The sequence below is a fragment of the Manacus candei genome, unplaced genomic scaffold (genome assembly GCF_025592945.1).
Source record: "Manacus candei isolate 608988 ecotype Guabito, Panama unplaced genomic scaffold, ASM2559294v1 h1tg000028l, whole genome shotgun sequence".
Classification (NCBI taxonomy): Eukaryota; Metazoa; Chordata; class Aves; order Passeriformes; family Pipridae; genus Manacus; species Manacus candei.
Window position 1 is genome coordinate 26,691,860 of NW_026138076.1, and position 22,510 is coordinate 26,714,369.

General features: G+C 37.7%; 1 protein-coding gene across 5 annotated transcripts in view; it reads left to right on the forward strand.

Moving 5' to 3' along the window:
* The window catches only part of DCHS2 (dachsous cadherin-related 2), a 110,742-nt gene that overhangs the window by 28,302 nt on the left and 59,930 nt on the right, over positions 1 to 22,510 (forward strand). For all 5 annotated transcript variants that reach the window (XM_051790612.1, XM_051790614.1, XM_051790613.1 and 2 more), the window contains exon 2: positions 18,250 to 18,441. In XM_051790612.1, coding sequence (XP_051646572.1) covers positions 18,250 to 18,441 — 192 coding nt within the window. The remainder of the gene's footprint in view (positions 1 to 18,249; positions 18,442 to 22,510) is intronic.

Sequence of the window (22,510 nt, forward strand, 5' to 3'; positions counted from 1 at the left end):
TCTGAAATTTCCCAGTCCATGGCTAGTATATTAAAAAATAATGGAAGTCTTTGTGAGGGGAAAGGTTGTTAAAGGCAAGCAAATACACCATGGCACAGTTTGCTTTGAATTTTGTGTTAAATATATTTTTATTAATTCTGTAATAAAGAAGAAATTGCATAAGATTTTTTTATTTGTGAAAAAATTTAGTTTAAGAATTTTGAAACCCTGAAGATGTATTCTGTAATTAAAGGAGGCATTTAGACTGGAGGGAAGCTAGAGCAAATAGCAGTTATTTTTCATCAGATTATAGATTAGATGGTAGGATAGAAAGGAGATACTTACAGGGAGGAAAATAATGGTGAGAAAGAGACCTTTTTCTGCATGCTGGCCTGCATCCAGGGTTTTTCTTTTGTCTGAAACCCACAGGTGGTGGCATTGGGGTTAGTTTCAAAATGTGTTGGAGTGCAGTCATGGTCAGTTCAAATCAGTCCATCTGGATTTCGTGTAGTAATAGAGAATGCTGCCTGTGCTGAGAAATTGATTTTGCCATACATTTTGCAAATGCCTTTGCATGCTACTGTGATACTGTTACTAAAATCCTGATTATTTTGTGATGCAGAACAGTAGGAATTCAGGGCAACGTTGCCATGTTTTTTTAATCTTTGTTATGGAATCTCTAATTTTGTTTTGTCATTTTTATCTCTGTAGTATAATTCTATATTAATTTAATAGTGGAATTATAGAACTTCTTTCCTTTTCTCAGAATTGGGTGAAAAAAACCCCACCTTTAACTGCATTTCTTTCCTATTCTGTGTCATGGTTTACTAAGTGTTTTCAATTTTTTTTTAATTCAGACAGTTTCTACAATTTTCTTACTGTCCTTTAGTTGTCTCAGCCTGTTCTTCATTTGCCTTCTTGTATGTTATGTACTTTAAAAGATATTGGTGTGTGGCCATACATTTACAAAACAAATATGAACTTTAATTTGGGATTTTAAGTTTGCTGTGTGTGAAGCTGCACATCTTCCTGGAAAAGCTGTGGCAAGCAAGAACATTGAATAATGCTGGTGTCAATGTCTTTACAGGACACTTTTTTTTTTTTAGCTGCTGGTGGGTGAGGTGGAGGAACCTCAGTGACTTCAGGAAAAGTATTTTTTGGCTCTGAAATTATCTTGGAAATCAATGTTGTTGTCTGTGAATGGGTGTTTTACTCTAATTTGGTGCAAGTGGATCTTCAAGGAGTCAGAAAAGAAAGACTTTTGCATTGCAGCTGTGAAGAGCCAGATGCTGTAGCCAGTATGGTATTATTATTGAAGGCAACTTTAGCACAAAGGACTGTATCACTTGGTAGCCGTGTTGTGTATCTGTTGCTTTCTCTAAAGGCTGAAGACCTGGATTTCTCTGATAATCTCATTTTCCTGGGGTTTTGTTCCGAGTTTCCCCTTTTCTCCTTTTCTGCCTCTGTAGTAAAATTGTATAGCACTGTGCTTCATAGTGCTCAATCCACATTATCACTAGTCATAATAATTCAAACCTTGGTCTGTCCTGCAAAGTATGTCCTGCTCCTGATTTTGATGTGTTCTCTAGCTTCTTGAATAGTGCCTGTAGAAGATGTCTATAGGACTAAGTGGAAATGAAGTAAGAACTTCTTTTCTGTAAAGATGGTGAATTGCCACAGGATTTAGTAGAGGAACAGTTTACAGTTTCAACTTTTTGAACTGATATATAGAATAGCCTTTTGTAATTGTATAGGAAATCATATAAGAGGTTAGAAAATAGATTAGAGAAAAAAACCCTTATTTTTGTTGCATTCTGTAGTTTTATTTTCATTCTAGATTTTATTCTGAAAATAAAAGGAAACATTTTTTTTGTCCACTTTTCAGTCATGTCTTTCCAGGCTAAGTATAGTATGACATGTGCCTTTATACTGCTGTGACACAGGAGGGGTGGGAACCATTGGTGATCCAAAAATGCCACTGTTACTCTTAGGATGAGACAACTGAGCCTTCTCACCTTTATTTCTGATCAGCAGAAAAAAAGTAAATTCAGTTTGTTACAGAACAGATGAACTGGCTCTCAGTACCTGCCTGTATTGTTGTCCATTCTAACTGCAATAGCATATGATATGTGGCACTCCAGAAGACTTAAACTTGACAGATGTTTCATGAGTGACTGTGCATTCAGCACACTAAATGTTGGCACAGGGAACTGCGCAGCCACTGTTATGAACTTGTGCTCTTTAAGTGGTGTGGCTAATTTTGGAGAAGCAGACTGAATCCTGCAGAGGAGGAGTGGGTAAAAGGGAGAAGGCTGCAGGAAATGAGATCATGATGTTGGCAGTGGACAAGTGACAGAAGAATCAGGAGATGATGTGAAGGGTCTTTTAAGGATTATTTATATTTAACTAATGAATCTATCTCCTTTGACTTTATAGGAGACTGCTGAAATAGTTTGCAGGAGCAAAGACAGTCAACTTCCATTGGCTGTAATTATGTGTTGTTAGCACAACTAGGCAAAAGACCCTTCCTTTCCTTAATTTATCACCTTGGATTTTATAATACAAAGGATAGAAGTAGTAGTAGTAGTGCATGTGTGAAGCAGTGCATTTATTTGCCTGATATTTTCTCCTGATAATGACAATCTTTCGTGAGTAAAGAATACTACAGTTTCTATGGATAGTTTTCAGAGACAAAAAAAACCCACAACATTTTCAGTTGTCATTAGTGAGAGAAAATAAATGTAAATCTTACCGTTCCATTTTACAGTGCGTTTAGAGATTGCCTCTGTGGCTGATGGAGAATGTATAGTAATTTCAAAGAAAGTTTTGCCCTGTAATCAGAATACAAAGTATTGATTTTGTTGTTCGTTTTTTCCATGAATCTCTTCACCTTGCTTACAAATATTTTTGAGCATATTGCACAGCCTAGCAGATAATTATTATAATCAAGTGCTTGGCAAGCATTGCCTGCTCTGTGGCAATCCTGTTCAGCTCAGCTGCTCTCAAGAAGAAGCAGTTTCTTTCTTCAGTGTAGGCTATTTATGAGTGTGTGTTAATGGTAAAGTAGCTCTACTAAGAATTATTAGACATCTCACTGCTCATAAGCTTCAGCTGCTACTGCTATGGTCACTGTGTTCAATTATTTCTAGATGTACTTCCAATCCATTCTGCATTCAATTCCAAACAGACTCAATTTGTATCACCCCACCTGTGGTCCCGGTGCATGCGATGTGCATGAGATTACCAGATGTGTGTTTAGGCTGGGCTGCTGGAGCGTTAGGTTACAGATGTGAAAGCAGCTCAAATGACAGAGTTGTGAAATGTAATGGAGCACAGAGCATGGTGGCTATGTGGAGATCATGTTTCTGTTTCCTGTCACAAAAAACTGCATGTGCAAAATACAGGGCTTGAATGCTAAAGTGCACAGGCTTCTTTAATTCTCTAAGCGTGAATGTGTAGAACTGATGGGCCAGATGGACTACACTTACCTTGCGGTAGAGCAGTTGCTTTCCCACCAAACCCCATCACTCTCAGCATAATTAATTCTTTCACAAATTTCTAAAGCATATTCTTTAACACCCTGTAGGAAGAATCACATTTAAAAATGTTATTTTCCTGACTTTTTTTTTTTTGTGTGTGTGTGAAGGTTGTTTTTCTCTCTTTTCGTTCCTGGCTTTCAGCTCTTTTTGGAAAGTAGTTCTTTGATAGTAGCACGTGTGTATTGATGATGGTTTGGTTTGGGGTTTTTTTTCCCCCATGGAACTGACTTTTTTAAAATGTCAAGTTTAATTTTAATCTTTTCAGATAAGACACTGGGTTTCCTCCAACTGCATGTCGCTTCCCACCGTCACTTTTCTACTGGAGTAAATTTTGAGCTGCACCGGTACCATGCTTGCTTTAGGCCACATTAGGGAATAGTGTTCCATTATTTCCTAATGTCGCTTTGCATTCTTCAACCTTTCTGCGAGTTGATTTCCATTCTGCTCCGTGCGCCATTATTGCATCCTACCTTTCAGTCAGCACACTGAAGGCTTCTATCCTTCCAGTAAATGGTAAATTTCCAAATTTGAAACATCTGCCAGTTAAAAAAGTTCTATACTTTATGGTGAAGTGAATCTAAATGTCAGAAGCTGTTGTGGAGGTACACAACAGTGGTGTCTGATGGCAGATCCAACGATGATAGAGATCTGAAGAAGGCAGACCAACCAACTCCACTTTCCTTTTTGACAGAGGACTCTGGGACACTGGTTGAGGTCACTCCTTTAAGAGATCATTTCATGCCTTTTCAACTTTCATGAATAAGTGATCAGTAGCAACAATTAGTTATTAGTCATTATGAATGTTCCTGTGGGCTCAAGAGACCTTACTGCAACCTGTGGACAGAAGCATGGATAGAGACATCAAGGATTAGACCATCATCTGTGGAGAAAGATCTTTACTGGCCCTGATCCATCACTTTCTAGGACACTGTCAGAGACTGAGATTTTCCTTTTCTACAGTGCTGACCAATGTCAGCTTCATAGTCAGTCAAGGAGATGAGGTTTTTTTAGTGCTGCATGATGTGACTCTGCAGATACAGTAGCCAGCTTCTCAACGCAAACTGTGACTGATGTCAAATGTTTCACATTTCAGAAGTGGGAAACAGAAAACAAAGACTGGACTTGTTTATCTTGGCCAGAAAATGAACAAAGGAACACTAACCAGAGGAATTATGAAATACTGTATAGTTCAGATTAGATATTATAAGCTTTTGACTCCTTGTCTAGCATTGAAAAAGCATAAATTGAAAAACAATGGGGTAACATTCTTCCTGTGAAGAAAATTTGTAGCCATGACTTGTTTTGGCAGGGAGTTTAACATCCTTGGAGAAAGGTTGGACATTTATGCATGTAACACAAGAAAAGACAGTTCATTCAGAAAAGCTTAAAGAAAGAATAAACCCCTGACCTTAGCCTGTTTAACTATTGTACTTATGTTGAACCCTTCATGGGAGACAAGAAGAAAGGAGAGAAGAAGAGTAGTTTTGTTGATTGTGGGGTTCTTGCATCTTACTCTTCAGACCCTGGGCCTGGCCGTTGTCCAGTAACAAGGTCCTACATTAAAGACTCAGTTGTTATGCTCCAGTCTGGGAGTTTTATATCTTTATAACATTTCTTCAAAAGCTACAGTTTCACTTGGGAAGGAAGGGGGGGAAAATGAGGTTATGTGGCGAGACCAACTAGAAAACAATTTCTGATTCTGTATAGTGGATTGAGATCTTGAGAATAAAATATGCTGGCGTATTTACAAGCGAAGTGGAAAACAGTGGTACAAAGTGGAAAGAGCACACACTGTAGCCCAGATATCCCCATCTCTCTGCTCTGTTCTCTCCAGTGTCTCTTGTATGGATGAAATATAATAGCTCTGTTGTGAAACTTTAGCTGCTGTGATTCCCACTTGTGTTCTTTAACAGGAGCCAGAGCTCACTAAGAAACTGTTTAAGAAGTTAAATGAAAAGACTCTTACCATGTGTCTGCTGTATAGCTGCTGGTGGGGGGAAGCTGTCACTCTCTGAGGAGGTATGGGAAAGGATGGGTCCAGGTCTAGGAATGAAATGGCATGGCAGAGGTTGGGAAAAGCAAGCCATTTTTTTGGCCATATGGTGAAAAGCTCCAGTAAAGTCAGCTGAGATTAACTAACATCATGGACAGGTACCAATAGTATGCATGAGAGATGGAAGCAATTGAGAGCAGAATCTCATTATTCAGCAGTTTGCTATTCTAATGTGTCTTTTTAGTTTCTCCAGAAAATGGAGGAATATTATACAACAATGAAAATTAAAGGGCTACAAATTTAGCACATAGATGTGACAAAACTGCCGGGATCCTTTTCGTTTAATAAGAATATCTGTTCTGTTTATAGTTTAAATACCACACTACAAATGCTCTCATCCATTAGTTTGAGAAAAAAGTAATGAGGAAATAGGGCATGGATCATCTAAGAGTAGCACATGTGATAAAGTGATTTAGTATTAGAGACATATTGTCTGAATATTCAGGGAGGCCTCAATCCTCCCTAGACATATGGATGTACAAATTCTGTATACACCAAGTTGGACATACGCTTCTTTTTGGAGTTTCTATGTTTTTAATTTTTATTTCTGCAGAGCAGATACTGAAGAATTCCTCTACTTGCCAGCACCATCTCATTCTTCTGATTGCTGAAGCTGAAATTCATTCCAGTTAACTGTTTTGATCACTGAAGGGGCTAAATCCAAAATGTTCAGAACCATTTCCCAGAACAGAGAATTTCCTTTTCCTAAGAGAAAACAAAAGACTTTGGAGAATTCTGGAGCTGAGCAAATGGACCTAGCCATCTGATTTTCATCATCTCCCACTTCAAAGCAGCTGACTTTTGCTTTGCAAGAAGTACAGGAACAGTATAGGACTCTATAGTGTCCTGTTTGTAGGAGAATTCTTTATCAGAAAAAAAGAGTTGCTTCCATCTGTATCACTGATGTGGCCAATTTATACCCTGTCATCCTCTCTTATTTCCTTCCTGGAACTTAATCCACTTTTACTAATTAAATATTGCTGCTAGTACACAGCGTGCTTTCCTTAAATATTACACTATGAAACTTAGCCACATTCTGTGCTTGTAGATGTGCTTGAGCTATTCCCTCATACAATGTTCCTTTTGTTAGGGGGTGTATTTTGTGAATGCTTAAGGTTTGTCAGGTATTGGATCAGGCTATTTAAAAGCACTCAATTCATGCAGCAAGAGGTATTGGTGAATAAAGTATCGGAGTTTGTAATGCATCTGTTGTAATATGCTGGGATCCACTTGTGCTGCAGGTTCATGACTCCTTTCTCTTTGGCCCTGTTAGCTGGCTCTGGACTGTTGTGGCCTGGGAGCTTTTGTAACTTGGCATTTCTGTGTGGCATGTGTAGCTCAGGAGGATAGTCTGCTCCTGAGTCCCCATTTGATGAAGGTGCATCTATCACATTGACGCAAATGAAACATTTGTCACACAGTGCTCCATCTGACTGTGTATGCATGTTACATGACTTGTGTGCATGTAACGTGCTGGTCTTGTGGCCATCATGTCATGGGGTTTGTGCACAGAGTTTGTATGAACAGGGAAAAATTGTAGAATGAAAGGCTGTGCATCTTGTGGTTTCTTTTAGACATCTAGACTAGTCTGAAAAGGGAATAGAGGTATTTCTGGCCCCATAATTCTGAATGACATAGATGTTGCTGCATTCATTTGAAGATCTGCAGCTTGTGAAGGGGTGTGTACACACAATTGTTTTTATTATTGATGTGTATGGCTTAGTTGGCATGAGAATATGTTTCAGGTAAATTTCACTAGCCCCTCACTGAACAGAGTATTTGCTCTATGCATAAGTGTAATTCTAATGAGGATTTTTAGTTTGGGGTCAGGAAGTATTTTGTGGTAAGCTCAATTTTAGATATTGAGAGTGTTTAAAAGCTCTGTCTTGTGTTAAATTTAGAGTGGTGGTGACTTTGTGATGCTTCTGCATGTCATTGCTTAAACATGGATCATAGGTGATATCCTTCAGCTTTTTTGGATTGGCTCTGCCACCTCCATATTCAAAGCTGGGCCATCTGAATTATATTTGTAAAGTACATAGCTGACTTAAATTGAAGAACTTGCTGGTTTACTTATATTTATTGTGCACTCAGTGGGTTACAAAACCAAATAAATTACTAAAGGATTCTTTATTTTTTTTGTTAGACATTTTTTGTTTCATGTTATGCAATTGAGGTTAAGATTTGCATATTCTGTAATTTTTGTTCTTTCTGATGATTGCTTATTGTTGCACATTGCACTCTGTTAGCCCCTAAATTCCGTGTGTGTGAGAGTTGTGTAGAGCAAAAATAGCTCGAAATGTAGACAGGCAGTGTTGGAGAGAGAGGAAAAAATTGGTGTGTATATGAAAAATTGATTTAGAAGGAAGGAGGGGAGAAATGTCTCTACTTTGTGTCAGGCTTCATTTCTGCACCAATTATTAGGAAATGTATAGATCCTTTGCTAATTTTTACTCTACAGTGAAGAAAATATGAGAATATTTTTTCTCAAGTGCTATGAATACAGTATTCAAGCTGTGAGTTTGGCGGTGTTTTAAATTTTCCATAAAAGCAGAAATTAACTAAGAGAGTCCTCATCTGCTTACTTCCAAATATAAATTGGCTATAATCTATAAGACTCCAGTTACACAAAATATATGCTTTCCTTAGGAGAGAGTTTATTCTTCTTTTTAATGCTTAGGGACACAACTTTTACAGGGAATAAATGAAAGTAGTGCAGGCTGTATTTCTGAGAGCCAAACTAGAAGATGTTATTAATAGTGTGATTTTTGCACATAAGCACATTAACAGATATTCATGATACAGGGCAGAAGGGGCCAGCTTTCTGAAGAGATTCTAGAAGGCATTTCATGTTTCTTCATATTTGGCAGTCTGTTAAAATGAGCATTTGGATTCAGAACATTAGATGTGTAAAGTGATAGAAACCTTTGACTACCTTTGCTTATGTGTCCTGCAAAGCTTGTCTTGAAGTAGTGCTCTTGAACCTTACCATGCTGATCAAAATAAAATGGGACAAATGATGATGAGGAGGATGATAATGTCATTGCTAATGATAATGTTATTGTCACCTGACTTACAGTAGTACCTGATTTTTAATGGCTGTAATAAAAATACCTGGTTTTCAAGGGTGTGTGGATGACTAGGTAAATTAAACAAATCCATTGCCACTTAATTAATTGACTCAGGTAGCAATCTAAAGGATATAAATAATTGTAAAAAAAAAAGTAGGAAGTAGATAGTAGGAAGAAATTAATTCACTACTAATTGAAGAAATAAATGAACTGAAACAGCAGATCAAAAGCTGATGCCATGAGGAATGCAAAAGAACCTGTCTAGCTTTGATCAACTTGCTTGTTCTGGGTTTTGGTTTTTCTGCGTTTGGTTGTTTTTTTGGGGGGAGGACTCCTTCCTGATTTATGGAAGGGTGGTGACCAGTTAACGTGCTGCTCTAGCAAACACCCACATGCAATTCATCGAATAGCCACAGCTGTAATACAGGTGTGGGGGGCCCAGGCTCTGGGTTGACCCTCCCTGACGCCTTTTCTGGTCTGGAACAAAGCTGTACATTTTCAAAATTAACCTTCTGCTAGAGCTCTTTGGACAGGTAATGATATCTCAATGGTTTCTCCCCCAGTGGCAGCAGGCTGCCAGCTGGCCTCCCATATCACCTTTTCCCCTGTGTTAAACCACCATATTTACCCAATGAGTGCAGCAATTTACAAGTGTATTTGTGAGTGGCAATTTAGGGAGCTCGCATAGTCTTTGCTTACTGTAAAGGTGTGATAACAAACCCTTTCATGCTGACAGCAAAATTTAAGAGATTTCTGCCTTGACTGCTCATTGATACTCGCTAATGTGACTTGGAAATAAACTAGGAAAAGAATTTTTCAATAATCTGAATAAAGCTTCTTGGGTTTAATTCTGTTTTCTGTTTCTTTAAATGGAGCTCTACTCTTAGTGATATTGTTGACAACATGGCTCCATAAATAGTTGTATCAATCTAGCCAGGAATATTGTTTGGAGTACTGTGGCTTGTGAGCAGAATTCGCAGGTCAGACTGGTTTTGGGGCTTGGGAAATGTTTGCACAAAGACGTGTAAGTGTTTATATTGAGCCTGTCTTAAGTTCATGCCACTGCTGACAGGGCTTTTAGGCTCTACCTGGACTGTACTTTCCTGCCACCCTCCTGCCATTTACCCTGCAGGGTCAGCTGCATCAGGAACCGACTTGGCTGAAATGTAGTGTTGCACCAATAACATAGGTTTTATGATGAGCTTTTATTGGATCACCTCCTCAATCTGACTCAAAATCTAGTTCCACAAAGCTGTGCCAAAAGGAAGGGGCAGCTGGGTTCAAGGTTGCTTTTCTACTTACACAGTTCTTTCTCCTTTGTAGCATCTCCCTACAATTTGTTTCTCAAAGATACTAGTATAGTCAAAAGATCTCTTTGTTATTAGTGTTGTGTTTTAAGTTCACCCACCTACTCTGCATTCAGGATATGTATTTTGATCATTAGGATCAGTTAAATAATATATAATATTACAGCTTTATAAATATAGTAATTATGTTGATTGATCTAGGCAAAAAAATAGAATTATTTTTTTATTAATGTAATAATACATGCTGCCAATAAAAATGAAGTTGCAGATTTGTCATTCATAATAAGGCATCCTAAATAAGATAGCCAGTTGTGGTTTCTAAAACAACTTATTAAATATGAGTTTAAAATTAATCCCGCCACCAAAAGTTAAAACATGCTCCAATGCAAAATCATTAAAGTAACATATTCAGTACAAATATTTATTTACTTGTTTGATAGATATTCTTGATTATTAAACCTGTGACTCCTTGTTTTGTGTAATTAGCACAGAATAGGGAAATTTTTGTGCTCTGCTGTTGCTTGGCAGAGGTGCTTAGTCTTGGAGCTCTGTAGCTTACTAAAGTTAATGAATAAAAATGGATTTGTACTAAAACTCTTAACAGTGCATAGCAAGGTTATAAAATCTAAAATTATAGCAGAGTATGCGAGCAGCATTAATGAATGGATGAAGCTTCTTTCACTGAAAAGTAGGGGTCTGGACTTTGATGATTAAGTAAGGCTTTAGTCATGCAAATATTTGCTAGTTGCTATGAAAATTTATTTTCCTTCCTCAGAAATATATTCTCTTTTCAGTTCTTTCAGCTTACATATACAATAGAAATAAATTATGTTCTATTTGGTTACATTTGCACAATAAGAAGGAATGCAGTGTAGACCAAGTAGTCTGACAGAGTAGATGGTCCTTTAGCAGACATTTTTGGTGCTGGAACTCAAGTTTCCAGCTCCCAAAACACATTTTATAACCACTGTCCTACTATGTACTATGTAGGCATTAGCAGCACTGCTGCTTGCTGTGAATTCAGACATTCATAATTGTATTTTGTAATGGTCCAGATCCTATCAGTGTGATAAGAGTGATAAGGTCAGGACCTGCCTCCCACACCTGTGGATCCTGGCTAGCATCAGTGGGATTTAGCTGCTCGTGCTGTTTTGCAGGAGGCATGGCAGCAAAACTGAAGGCATGTCAGGAACAGTTTAACAGGATTAAACAGGAGTGAAGTCAGGCTCTGGCTAGCATCAGAGCAGGCATTGCAGATTACAGTACGGAATGAAATGCCTAGTTCTTCTGGATCTGGACTTGGCTTGCTGGATGAGGTCTGGTGTTCAGAATGAGAGCGTGATGCTGTAATGTACTTAGGCTGTTTTCTCCTCCAGTGATTTTAATTTTTCTTGCTTTCTATAGCCTAACTGAAAGCAGTAAATCAAAGATCTGTCAATATTTTTTATTGCCAGGTTTGTTCACGGTCAGCAGTTATATACACAGAAGAGCAGAGAAGGCAAAAAGCTAAAATCTCATATTAATTCATCAAGTAAATTACGTTTCCTTTCATTTACTTGCCATGGGGAAGATGCAGAAGGTTATAAAATGTATAAAAACCCAGTGTATTATAAAGAAGATAAAAATCAGTGTGATCTTTTATGAGAGATTTATAATGTGAAATGGAGATAGTTTTATCTTATTTTAAAACGGTGTAGCTTGGAAATTTCTATACAACTTGTGCGGACAAAAAAGAACACAACAGATAAGCACAAAATGCATTTGCTGAACCATTTTGTAATTTTTTGAAAGGCCAAACCCAAAAGCCTTATCATAATTAAGAAATGTAATGCTTACTTGAGGTTACAGTCTGTGTGCTGTCATTCTCTTCTTGCATTTAGGCTTCTGTGTTTTCATTTTAAAGGCTGTTGAGAATTATGAACTGTTTCTGATGGGATTTGATTCTTACTAGCACCTTTGGAAAACTGATGACAATTCCTGGATTGACCTGAGGGAATTGGCATCAGCTGCAGGCGAAGTCAGCAAGGTCATATCTGTGTAGTGCTGATTGTCCGTTGTTCAGCTTTGGTAGTCTCCATTCTATAGCAGATGAAAAGAATGTGGAAAGATTGACATTAGTCAAGTCTGTTGACCTGACCAGTACAGTGGAGAAATTTTGCATCAAAGCAAGGATGAGGACGAAGGATTTTATTATTCTTTGTGGATTTTTTGAGTATGGGGTACCTGTGGTGGTTGGCAAAGTGAGCATCAATGCCAGTTGCAAGATCAGCTTAAATTCCAGTTACTAATTAGATTTGTTGCTTTCCAGATGCAGCCCAGTTTGAGGATGAGGAGTGGGGCTTTGTTGTCAATGCAAGTTGTTGTTCAAGGACTGGTGTTAAGTTCTGTTCTTGAAGTCAAAGCTCGTGCCTTTAGGACTTCAGCAAATAAATCTGCAGCTTTATTCCCATTTCTGCGTGTTAAACCTGCCATACTAGGGAGATGGGGTGTAATCATGGGTGTTGAGGCAGATATACAAAAATCCAAAGAAATAATATATTTATTACACTCTTCAGGTTTGGTTTCATGATTATTGTCAACACTGCCTTGGGCAGCTGTGAGGTAAATATCATTGGTTTGTATTTTATATGCTATTTGCTTGCTAACCAGGGTTATAAGAGCACTAAATTGAAGACATCTGACAATGTGTGATTGTGGCAGCTGATGTGCTGATCTCACAGGTACAGTTACAGCCGAGTGACTTGAAGAATATCAACTACCAGTAATTTCACTACCAGTATTTCTACAGTCACATTTTACTCATAGCATGCCACCAACTCAGGCTGCTCCTCTCATCCCCAGTGGCCATGGACCTGACATGAAGGTCAGGCATAAAAAAATGCTTCCAAAGTACTGATAGCCATTCGAGTGGTATTTGGGTTGCCTACATGAGGAATTGCAGAACTCATCTGGTAAGGGTTAGCCATCAGGCATTGTTATACTACAGGGAACAGGCCTGCTGTCTTTCAGCAGGCGCTTCACCCTACTGAACCTCATACAATTGGCCTCAGCCCATTGATCCAGCCTGTCCAGGTTCCCCCGCAGAGCCTCCCTGACCTCCAGCAGATCAACACACCTGCCCAGCTTGGTGTCGCCTGCAAACTAACTGAGGGTGCACTTGATCCCCTTGTCCAAATCCTCAGTAAAAATATTAAACAGGGCTGGCCCCAACTGGATGCAGCTCCATTGACCACCACTCTCTGGGGCCGGCCATCCAGCCGGTTTTTAACCCAGCAAAAAATGCACCTCTCCAAGCTCTGGGCTCCCAGCTTTTCCAGGAGAATGTAGTGGGAGGTGCTGTCAAAGGCTCTGCTGAAGTCCATGTAGACAACACCCACAGCCTTTTCCCTCACCCTCTGGGCGGGTCACTTGGTCATAAAAAGAGATTTAGTTGATCAAACAGAACTTGCCTTCATAAACCCATGCTGGCTGGGCCTGATCCCCTGGTTGTCTTGAGTAGTGGAGTATGCTTTTGTTCACCCAACATTCTGATTTTCTGTAGAACTGGCTACTGGCAATTAACTTGCCTTTCACAATATCAATACAACTGAAAGGAATGAACACACTTTTTATGCACAAAATAAAAATCTGTCTTACACTCTGACATTAAGTTGACCAAACAGATTTTATGAGCTATGAAAGCTATATCTTGGTAAGCTGAAATCAGATGGAGTAAAGTTGATAAAATATGTGGTATGGGAGCAATTCTTATGCCATGAAGAATTGATTTAATATTTCTTAGTCTCATTTAATTGCTATTAGAGATGACCACAGTCATGATTTATTTGGTTGGATGGTCTGCTCTTTCCCATTGTAGTCCACTTTTAGTCAGTCAATCTGAAAGCCATAAAATTAATCCTGGTCACTCACATGTGAAATTAAGCATTGCAAAGCATTCAACTTTAAGGCTGCATACTCTAAATCCTAAAAATTATTTTTACATAGGTCCTGAATTTTTGATCTGCAAGTAATAGGATTGTCTTTCCTTATGTGGTTTTGTGTGCACAAGACATTTCTCCCATTTTGTATATAACATAAAATATATGCCCTGCTTTTCAAAATATACTCAGTTGTTAGGTAATAATACCTAGGAAAAAAACATAAGGAAAGCTAAATCTAACCACAGGAACTTTATTTTAATCTGTTGAGGACAAAAAGGGGTGGAAATAAAGGAAAGGAAAAAAAGGGGGACTTTTCTCTTAAAATGGCTTAGTATTTAAATCAGTCTGGACTTTAGTGGGTGATATAATTCTCTTTAATCTTTTTTTACAATTAATTTTTTGGTTACGCTATTTAATGCCTGTAAAATATGGGGTCATAGTGCCCATTGCTATGACTTGTCATCATTCCACTGAAGTGAACAGAACTAGCAAAAGATCTACCAAATATTTACTTTCTGTAAGCTCTGAAATCTCTCCTTAGCATAGCACTAAAAAATATGTTTTTATTCCCTTTTATTTATGTGTACTGCCAGCATTTTTTTTCTCCATTCAAACTTTCACATGTGTTAATGGATTAAAGTGTGCATCTAGGTGAGGTTAATTATCCTTAATTTCACAGATTCTTTGAGATCATCCCCTTTCCATATGCAAATAGAAAATTATTTCTGCACTTCCAACACTGTTGAATTTTCCTTATTTATCTTCTTACACCCTTTGGTATGTAAGAACGTTCACACTATTTATTCTCCTCACGCACTAGTCTGTCTGTCTGAACATCACACAGGTGGATCAACTTTTTTTTAATTGTTCTCTATAATGTTTCTCCAGGTCCCCCTTTCTTCTCCTCCTGAGGGAATGTCTGCAGCCTGACCATTTATTATGTTATTCGTAGTATCAACAACACCAAAGAAACTTTCTTTTTTTTCTGATGAATTTGCAGTCTAGACAGTGTACAAACAGACCAAAGGATGTAGGCTGCAGAAGGCATGATTGATGAGAGAAATCCAACCAGTAGCTCTCCATACCATGACTCTTGTTGGCCTTTAAAAATGTTTTTTGAGGGAATACTTTCTGGTACTTATTCCCAAATTTACACTCAATAATTTGTATCTTCAATTTAGTGTATTGAAATCATGCTTAGTGAAAGAAGGAGAAAGGTCCTGTGGGCCTAACACTTCCTTTTCTTCCACTTTCTTTTCCTCCTCGATCCCAGTCTTATATTAGGCTTGTCAGAGGTGTTACGTATTTGGTATTCTCTTGCCTCCTACTTCTCCAACGCACATAAATCCGTTCAACTCTATAACCTTCGTGATATTGCCAACATACAACACTCTTGATCAATCCACTGTGAAAATTCCTGCTGCTGCCTTCATTTCCTCCTGTAATTCACAGCTCTCAGGCAGTTAACAGCTGCAATCCTCAGTAGGATTGGTACTCACACAGTATGCTATTACAACTCAACATGTTTTGGACAGAGACTACCATGTGTTTTAATTTCTAAAATCTTCAATAACTTGGTCTCTTAATTGTATCAGAACTTGAATTTGTTAGCATGTTTTCACTGAATTCCTCCTTCTAAATCAGCTTGCATTGGCTTGATAATCTTAAGGTCTTTTTCAACCTGAATGATTCCATGATCATAGTTAATTGCTTCCCTGACCTTAGGTGTAGTACCATTCAATGTCAGCTCTGTCTGCTACAGTGAATTTTTCATTCATTTTTAACTCCGGATTCTTCCCTCTTCAGATCAAAGGTTTCATGGTGAGTGATTAAAAAGAGGACTATTAAGTGGGTAGAAATTGAATAGATGTGAGGGATTTGAACAGGGAAAAAGATCATATGTTTTGGCAAAAATTGATGCCACTTAGTTCTGCTGCCTGAGAGAGATGATTATAATAATTGAAGTTGACCACAATTAGACCTTTAAATTTGTATTGCTTTGAACTGAAGCATTTTTATTTAAATTCTTCACTCATAGCCTTTGCATGTGCTATTCAAAGTCTGAGGACTGCATAATTTACAAGAAAGAAAACAAGTCACTAGACGTAATGGGCAAAACTTCTAACAATACCTTCAAATTTTACCTGTAATTAATCACTCATGCTCAATTGCAGACACAAATGTTAGCATTTATGCATGTAACTGCATGCAGGCACAGGCACACAGAACCTTTCAGCATCGTCACCTCTGTTAGATTTCAGGCAAAAGAAATAAATGGAGATTCTTTTCTTATAAGGGCCAAGTGAATTATTGTTTCATAACATTATTGTGGTAGAGTACTGAGAGCACACTAGATGTATGTTCTGTTCTTGCTTTTATGACAAATAACAAAGTACAAGGCTGGAGAAATATACATGTTGTAGACTTGATTTACATACAGCTGTAAGGAATTTTTAGGACCAGGTCTTTGTTTTGCTGCACAAGTATGAGTTTTGCTTTTAACTTGTCCAGAACGAGTGGTTGGACTGAGGTCAGGAGTGGATGCACGTTGTACCCTGAGCTGCAGCCGTGGGATGCAAACTGTAAGGGTGGGAGAGGGGAATGAAGGGCTCTATGAGCACAGGGTTCTCCTAAAGGAGCTTTCTTTTTTGCAGAACCAGAAACTCTGGTATAATAGCCTTTGGAGTAGTGAGAAACCATCTTGTGGGAGGAAAGGTGTTCTGGTGTATGTGGTGCAGTCACAGTGATACTTCTGAAATACGGCAAATCTTGAGCATTCCATGCAGAAGTGGAGAAGTCTTAAAAACAAACAAAAATGAAACCACAACAAGCAAAAATAGTAATTGAAACAACACATGTATCTTCTGGGATGTCACTTGGAAATTCTGATGGATATAACTAATATAGAATAAGTTGTAGCTTTATAATTTGCCTTGGCACTTTTTATGTGGTTTCCTTCCCTTTCCCCACTTCTATGCTTTTCACCCTTCTCAAGACATGTTTTGTTCATTTGGTTTTAATTCAGTCCCAGTTCACTGTCTTAGTGCCAAAACAATTCCTGTGCAGACGAAGAAGTGAGCTTGTAATGAAGGCACCAACTTGTCTTTATGGCCATGTTTGTATCAGTAGGAGCAACAGCCAAAGGCTGTTCTGGGTCCCAAGGCCAAATGACCTGGCACAACTTCTGTTCATGCAACTAAATTAATTTACATCCCCAAAACAGGATGACCTAATCCAAACTTACTGCTAGCAGTACGCCCTGGCTGGGCCTGTTTTGGGGGTTTTTTTTGAAACTGTACCTAAAACTGTGCCAGCTGTTTTCCTGTACAGGAAAACCTGTGCAGACCTCCACCTTTGCACTGCCCGTGGTTGATGGCTGTGGGTCTCACCAACCTGTGTCAGGTGCAGGCAATGGCTAGCACAGGTCTTCTCTGTGAACTCCCACCAATTCTAACTCTTGGGCTTTGTGATACTAAAGTTTCCAAAGCTCTGTCAAGGTCTTCAGACATTGTGCTTGTATAGACAAGCTGATGGAAAAAACACAGAATTTATAATTTTCAAAGAATAAGTAGAAAAGGAAACCAATTGAGAAGGAAAAATTCTGTATGTATCTCCAATAATGACAAATTAGGGAACTGAAAATACTGGCATTCTTAATGTATACATATTTCTATAAATTATTTTCTACTGAAATGTTTCTAAATTTGAGTGAAAGCTTTCACAATGGAACATTCCAAGAAGAGCCAAACTCTGCACAAAACACTTGTTATCAGAGATGTTAGGGCAATAAAACTGAAGGTGCAGTGTACAAAACTATTCTCTTTATCAAATACATTTTAAATTAATTCACCTGTGGTCCAAAGAGCATAAGTACCACCAAGCTTGCACTCAAATGAAAACTAAATTAAGCTCTAGGAAGTCTTTTATAAAATACATTAGGTAAGGATGTCCTGCAGCACTTGTCTGATCTATATGTGACATATTTTCATAAGACCTACCTCCACTGGTAAAAATAACACGAAGGGAAAGTAGCTTAATGTATGGCCTACAGTCATGGCTTAATAAGCATGGCTTTTCCAGTCCTGGGAAGTTTACTTGATTGAGAAAATTATTGACAGATACACAAGTAATTTTAAAGACAGGTCTAATGGAACTTATATGCTGGAACTTACATGCAATAATTACACTGTCAGTACCTGAGTTATTTTATGAACTGCAGACAGACAGCTTAGGTAGCAGAGCGTGCTTGTATTTTTCGTGTGTATGCACATTTGCTTTTACACCACAAACAGGTAACTTTTATTCAAAAATCATGGACACCTCATTTTAATGAGTAATAGTTTCATTGGCTTCATTTTTATCTCTGTTTTCTACCTGCAGGTCAAAGCAACAGATGCAGATGCTGACCAGTTTGGTGAAATTGAGTATTCTCTTTATGATGGATTTCATTTTTATGAAAAATCCAAAGCCTTCCAGATTGACCCACGAACTGGTCAGATCTGTGTCTCTCAAGACATTGACAGAGAAGAAGATCCAACCACTTATGACCTCTTAGTAAAAGCTACGGATGGGGTAAGTTTCACCTTTCCATACTGCCAGATTTGTGAATGCACTTGGAGATTTGGATATGCTGTATAGTTTTAAATGAGAATGTCATGAGTACGTAAAAACTGCATGAATTTGAATAAAATGTCCTATCTTTAAAGAGAGCAGAAAATAATACTTCATGAACTGTAAATTTTGACCCAAATTAATCAAATCAGCTTGTGATATTCCCAATTACTGATAAACAAGTTGTTGAAAAACATTTCTAGGGTGTGTTATTCCCTGCTGATTTTCCTCCTCCTCTTGGAACTAGTGGACTCCAGGTTACTTCTGCTCCCTTCTTTCAAGATGACTGGTGGTAGAACTGCATGGCTACTGTTGGTGACAGTGATTTTCCTGGATAAATTCCTTGTCCTTTCTAGCTGGCTGATGCCATTGCTACTTCTGAGGCTGGGTACAGCCTCTCTGCAGCAGCATGTCTGAGTTTTCCCACTTTACAAGATTGGGTGCTTGCAAGTGGGTATTTGTGGTACAGCAAGAGCAGGATAGTTGTATGTGCCTGAAATTATCCATTTCAGATCTCTGTTTGGCAAGGAGGGTGAGGACACACTTTGTTGTGGTAGGAACACATCGAGATGTCTAGACCCCTTGTCTACCTAATGCCACTTAACAGAAAATTTTGGTAGTGCAACTCCAGAAAAACACTGAAACAGAAAATTATTAATTTCATTATTTTCACAGCAAAATATTCATTTTGTTATAAAAATATCCAAAGGTGATTTGTAATGGGAGTCCCAGCCTGTACTTGTCTTCACCTTCATCACTTTTAGTAATGAATTGTGAAGAAACTGAAGAAAAAGAATACTGATTGGCTTCAAATGTTAAAATTAACATAAAGACACTTTTCAAAATGTTATTCAGGCCACATTTTGCAGTAAAATTTGAACTTAAAAGCATTGAAATTGAATTATTTCAGGCTACGTAGTCTTTATTTCATACTTTGGACATTAAACTTGCATTCAAGATAATGTCCTAAGTGTATCTAATTTTTTTAAAAATGCAGTTGTGCTGGTAATACTGTATTTTTCATTAAAATGTCTGTGCTTTTTGTTATAGTACACCGAAAAAACTTAGCGAACTATGATTTCCATATTCATGACTAGATCAATTTATCTGCAGTTGACAGTTGGTATTAATTATTGCATTTTAAGAATGTAGCAGTATGAGGGTCTCTATTGTGTTGAATTTGGATATATGTGTAATAATTAAGCAGTTAATCTGATTTTTCTTCTTTAGCTGTCACAATTCAGTGTTTTTTCAGAGGCTACAGAAGTATTCCCTTTTATTAATAGTACCTTTAGCAACATGGCTTTTCTTCCCCATAGATTTCCTTAGGGGAGAAACAATTACATAAATATATTTGTATGTTTGTTTCCTGACTCATTTAAATGTCTAATAACTTGACCCTGCTCATTGCAGGAGGGTTGGACTGGATGACCTTTGAAAGGTCCCTTCCCACTCAAACAATTCTATGATTCTATGATTTTAGTATAAGGATATAAGGGTGGGTATTTTTAGGACAGTGTCTGCAATCCTTATAGCAGAGGTAGTTCTATGTAACCATTTTGGAATTTCACTGATATGTGATTTCTGTCTTCAAAATTTGTACTTTGTACAGATATCCAAACCTTGAAGAGTAAAGCAGTCAGTATTGCAGTGTATAACAGCAGAAAATTATCTGTTCTTCTATACCTAAAAATTTCATTTTTCCTTTAATTAACATGCTTTGAAGCTATATAAGTTTAAGGAAAACATACCCATAGCTGGAATATCAAGATTAGTCATTAATAAAGGTTATGTGAGAGCTGGACAATAGCAGTGAAATTTTGACAAGTTTCTAAGATACTTAGTCTGGTACAGAACATTATTTTGAAAATCTGAAAGGAAATATGTTTCCATGAAAAAATCTTGATGCATTTTTTAATTTTTCTTAGTTAAATTATTGCTCTAGTGATGAGTCTTATTGCAAAAGTTAAACAGCCAATGCATTGAAACTATAGAGTACTTAATTTTCAAATTGGTCTTTCATTTATCTTCATTAGGGACCTTGTGTTTTCACAAGTTCAGTAATGGGGAGAAGGGTTCAGTTTTTGATTACCTTGTCTGTGACAGGCAAGACTTGATCTTTTTACTGAAAGTCAGCACTTTGTAGATCCCACTGATATATCTTCTAAAACTTTGCCCATCTGACACCTAAATACTAAAGCACCTAAATTCAATATTAGCTTTTCAGCATTTTTGGTATACCTGAACTTTTGTTGAGTCACTCTCCACATTTACAGCAGAGTTATAGTAGAATATTTATTTGATCTTCTGGCACTGTGCTGCTGCTTTTGATGGCTTAATGATGCTAGGTGTGGGCCTCAAAGTAGAGGCTATGATCAGGGGAGAAATGTGTCTAGAAAAAAGAGAGGAAGAGTGAAGTGTCACTGTTGACGAAGGAGGGGAGAGAGGTTAAAAGCAAAGAAAATAACACAGTTAATTAGAAATGATGAGGAAAAGGAAGTATTTTCCAGGTGGTGCTCAGTTTATCTTACAGCAAAACTATCAGTTTCCTCCACCTGTTCATGGCTACTCCATTACATGGGTTTGGAGTTTGTCAGTTGTGTCTTTAATGCGTTATGTAGAAAATGTAGTGAGTGAACTTAAGTGGCACACAAGAGCCTGTGGAGAGGCAGATGGAAAACAGCTTCTGTTAAACTGTTGTTAAATGAGCATCCCATGAGAGCTTGTGGGAGCACTCTCATAGATTAGGCGAAGATGGAAAGAAGCATCCTTGTATCTTCTGTAAGAAATGCTAGGTCTTGGGTTTTTCGGCTGCTACATTATCATTGCAAAAGGTTCAGTACACCATCAGCAGGTGTATTAGTGAGTTACTACCTTTCTGCATAGAAAGATACTTTGTTCTTTGTCCTTTGCTTTTTGGTAAACCACTCTGCTTATCCGATTTTCTTTGTCTTTTACACTGAAGCAGTTGAAACATTGAAACTTGACATTCACGGGCAAAGCTTCTGAACAAATTAAGGCTTTTGAAATAAATGGAGACATCTCTCTACTTTGACAGCTTTACAATTTCAAGTTGACATCCTTTAGGTTTACAAAAAAAAAAAAGAGTCTGCATGTCAGATTCTGTATCTAACAGTTTAGTTTGGAACAAAAATTTGACAGCACCACTGACAAAAACATTGGAGGCTGTAATGAAAATCTTGATGGAGTTTTAAGCATTTTACAGCTCCAAAATGAAGAAATACAGCTATTCAAAATAGCACCATTTCTACTTATTAAGACAAAGACTCTTTCCTGCCAAAGGCAGGGTAACTTTTTTTCTGAGACACGATAAAAAGGTGTAGTAATAGCTTCATATTTGCACACAAATTTTGTCCTGACAAAGTAAAGAAATTTTTTTTGATGGTTATTTTGCCTTAATGGTAGTTTCTTATGCCCCCTTTTTGTTCCACAGGGGACACAACTCTTGGGACTCTGACAAAGAAGCTGCTATAATTGTGACTTTTTGTTGCATCAAACACCACAACAGTAGTTAAAAATACTTGAACATATGAAATAAGGGATTTCAAAATGAACAACTGTGGCTTTCTGTTGCTTGTAACAAATGTAATTTTCTGTCAGCAACAGACTCATTTAAATCAGCCTTCATGTTTTGCAACATCCATGTTTTACTTGCTTCTGAGTAGATAAGTGTACCTATGTTGTTAGAAATAAGAGTACGTTGTTCCTTCTCACTTGGGATGATATTTAAAATTTTTCAATAGCCAGCGCAAAAACTGGGGCAGTTAATACTGTAAGTTGATAAGCTAATATCATACTTGACTCGTGTGAAGGTATACACTGCTTTTTCAGGAAAAGAAGGTTCTGTCTCTATCATAAAATTTGGTCTGTCTTCTGAGAGATTATGCTTCCCCATATACTTAGAATTAATCACTTTACATAACTCCATAGCATAAATACAAATTGGAGAGTGTCATGTCTGTTTAGCAGTAATGAAACTTAGAAGAAACGAGTTTAACACAAGTTCTCG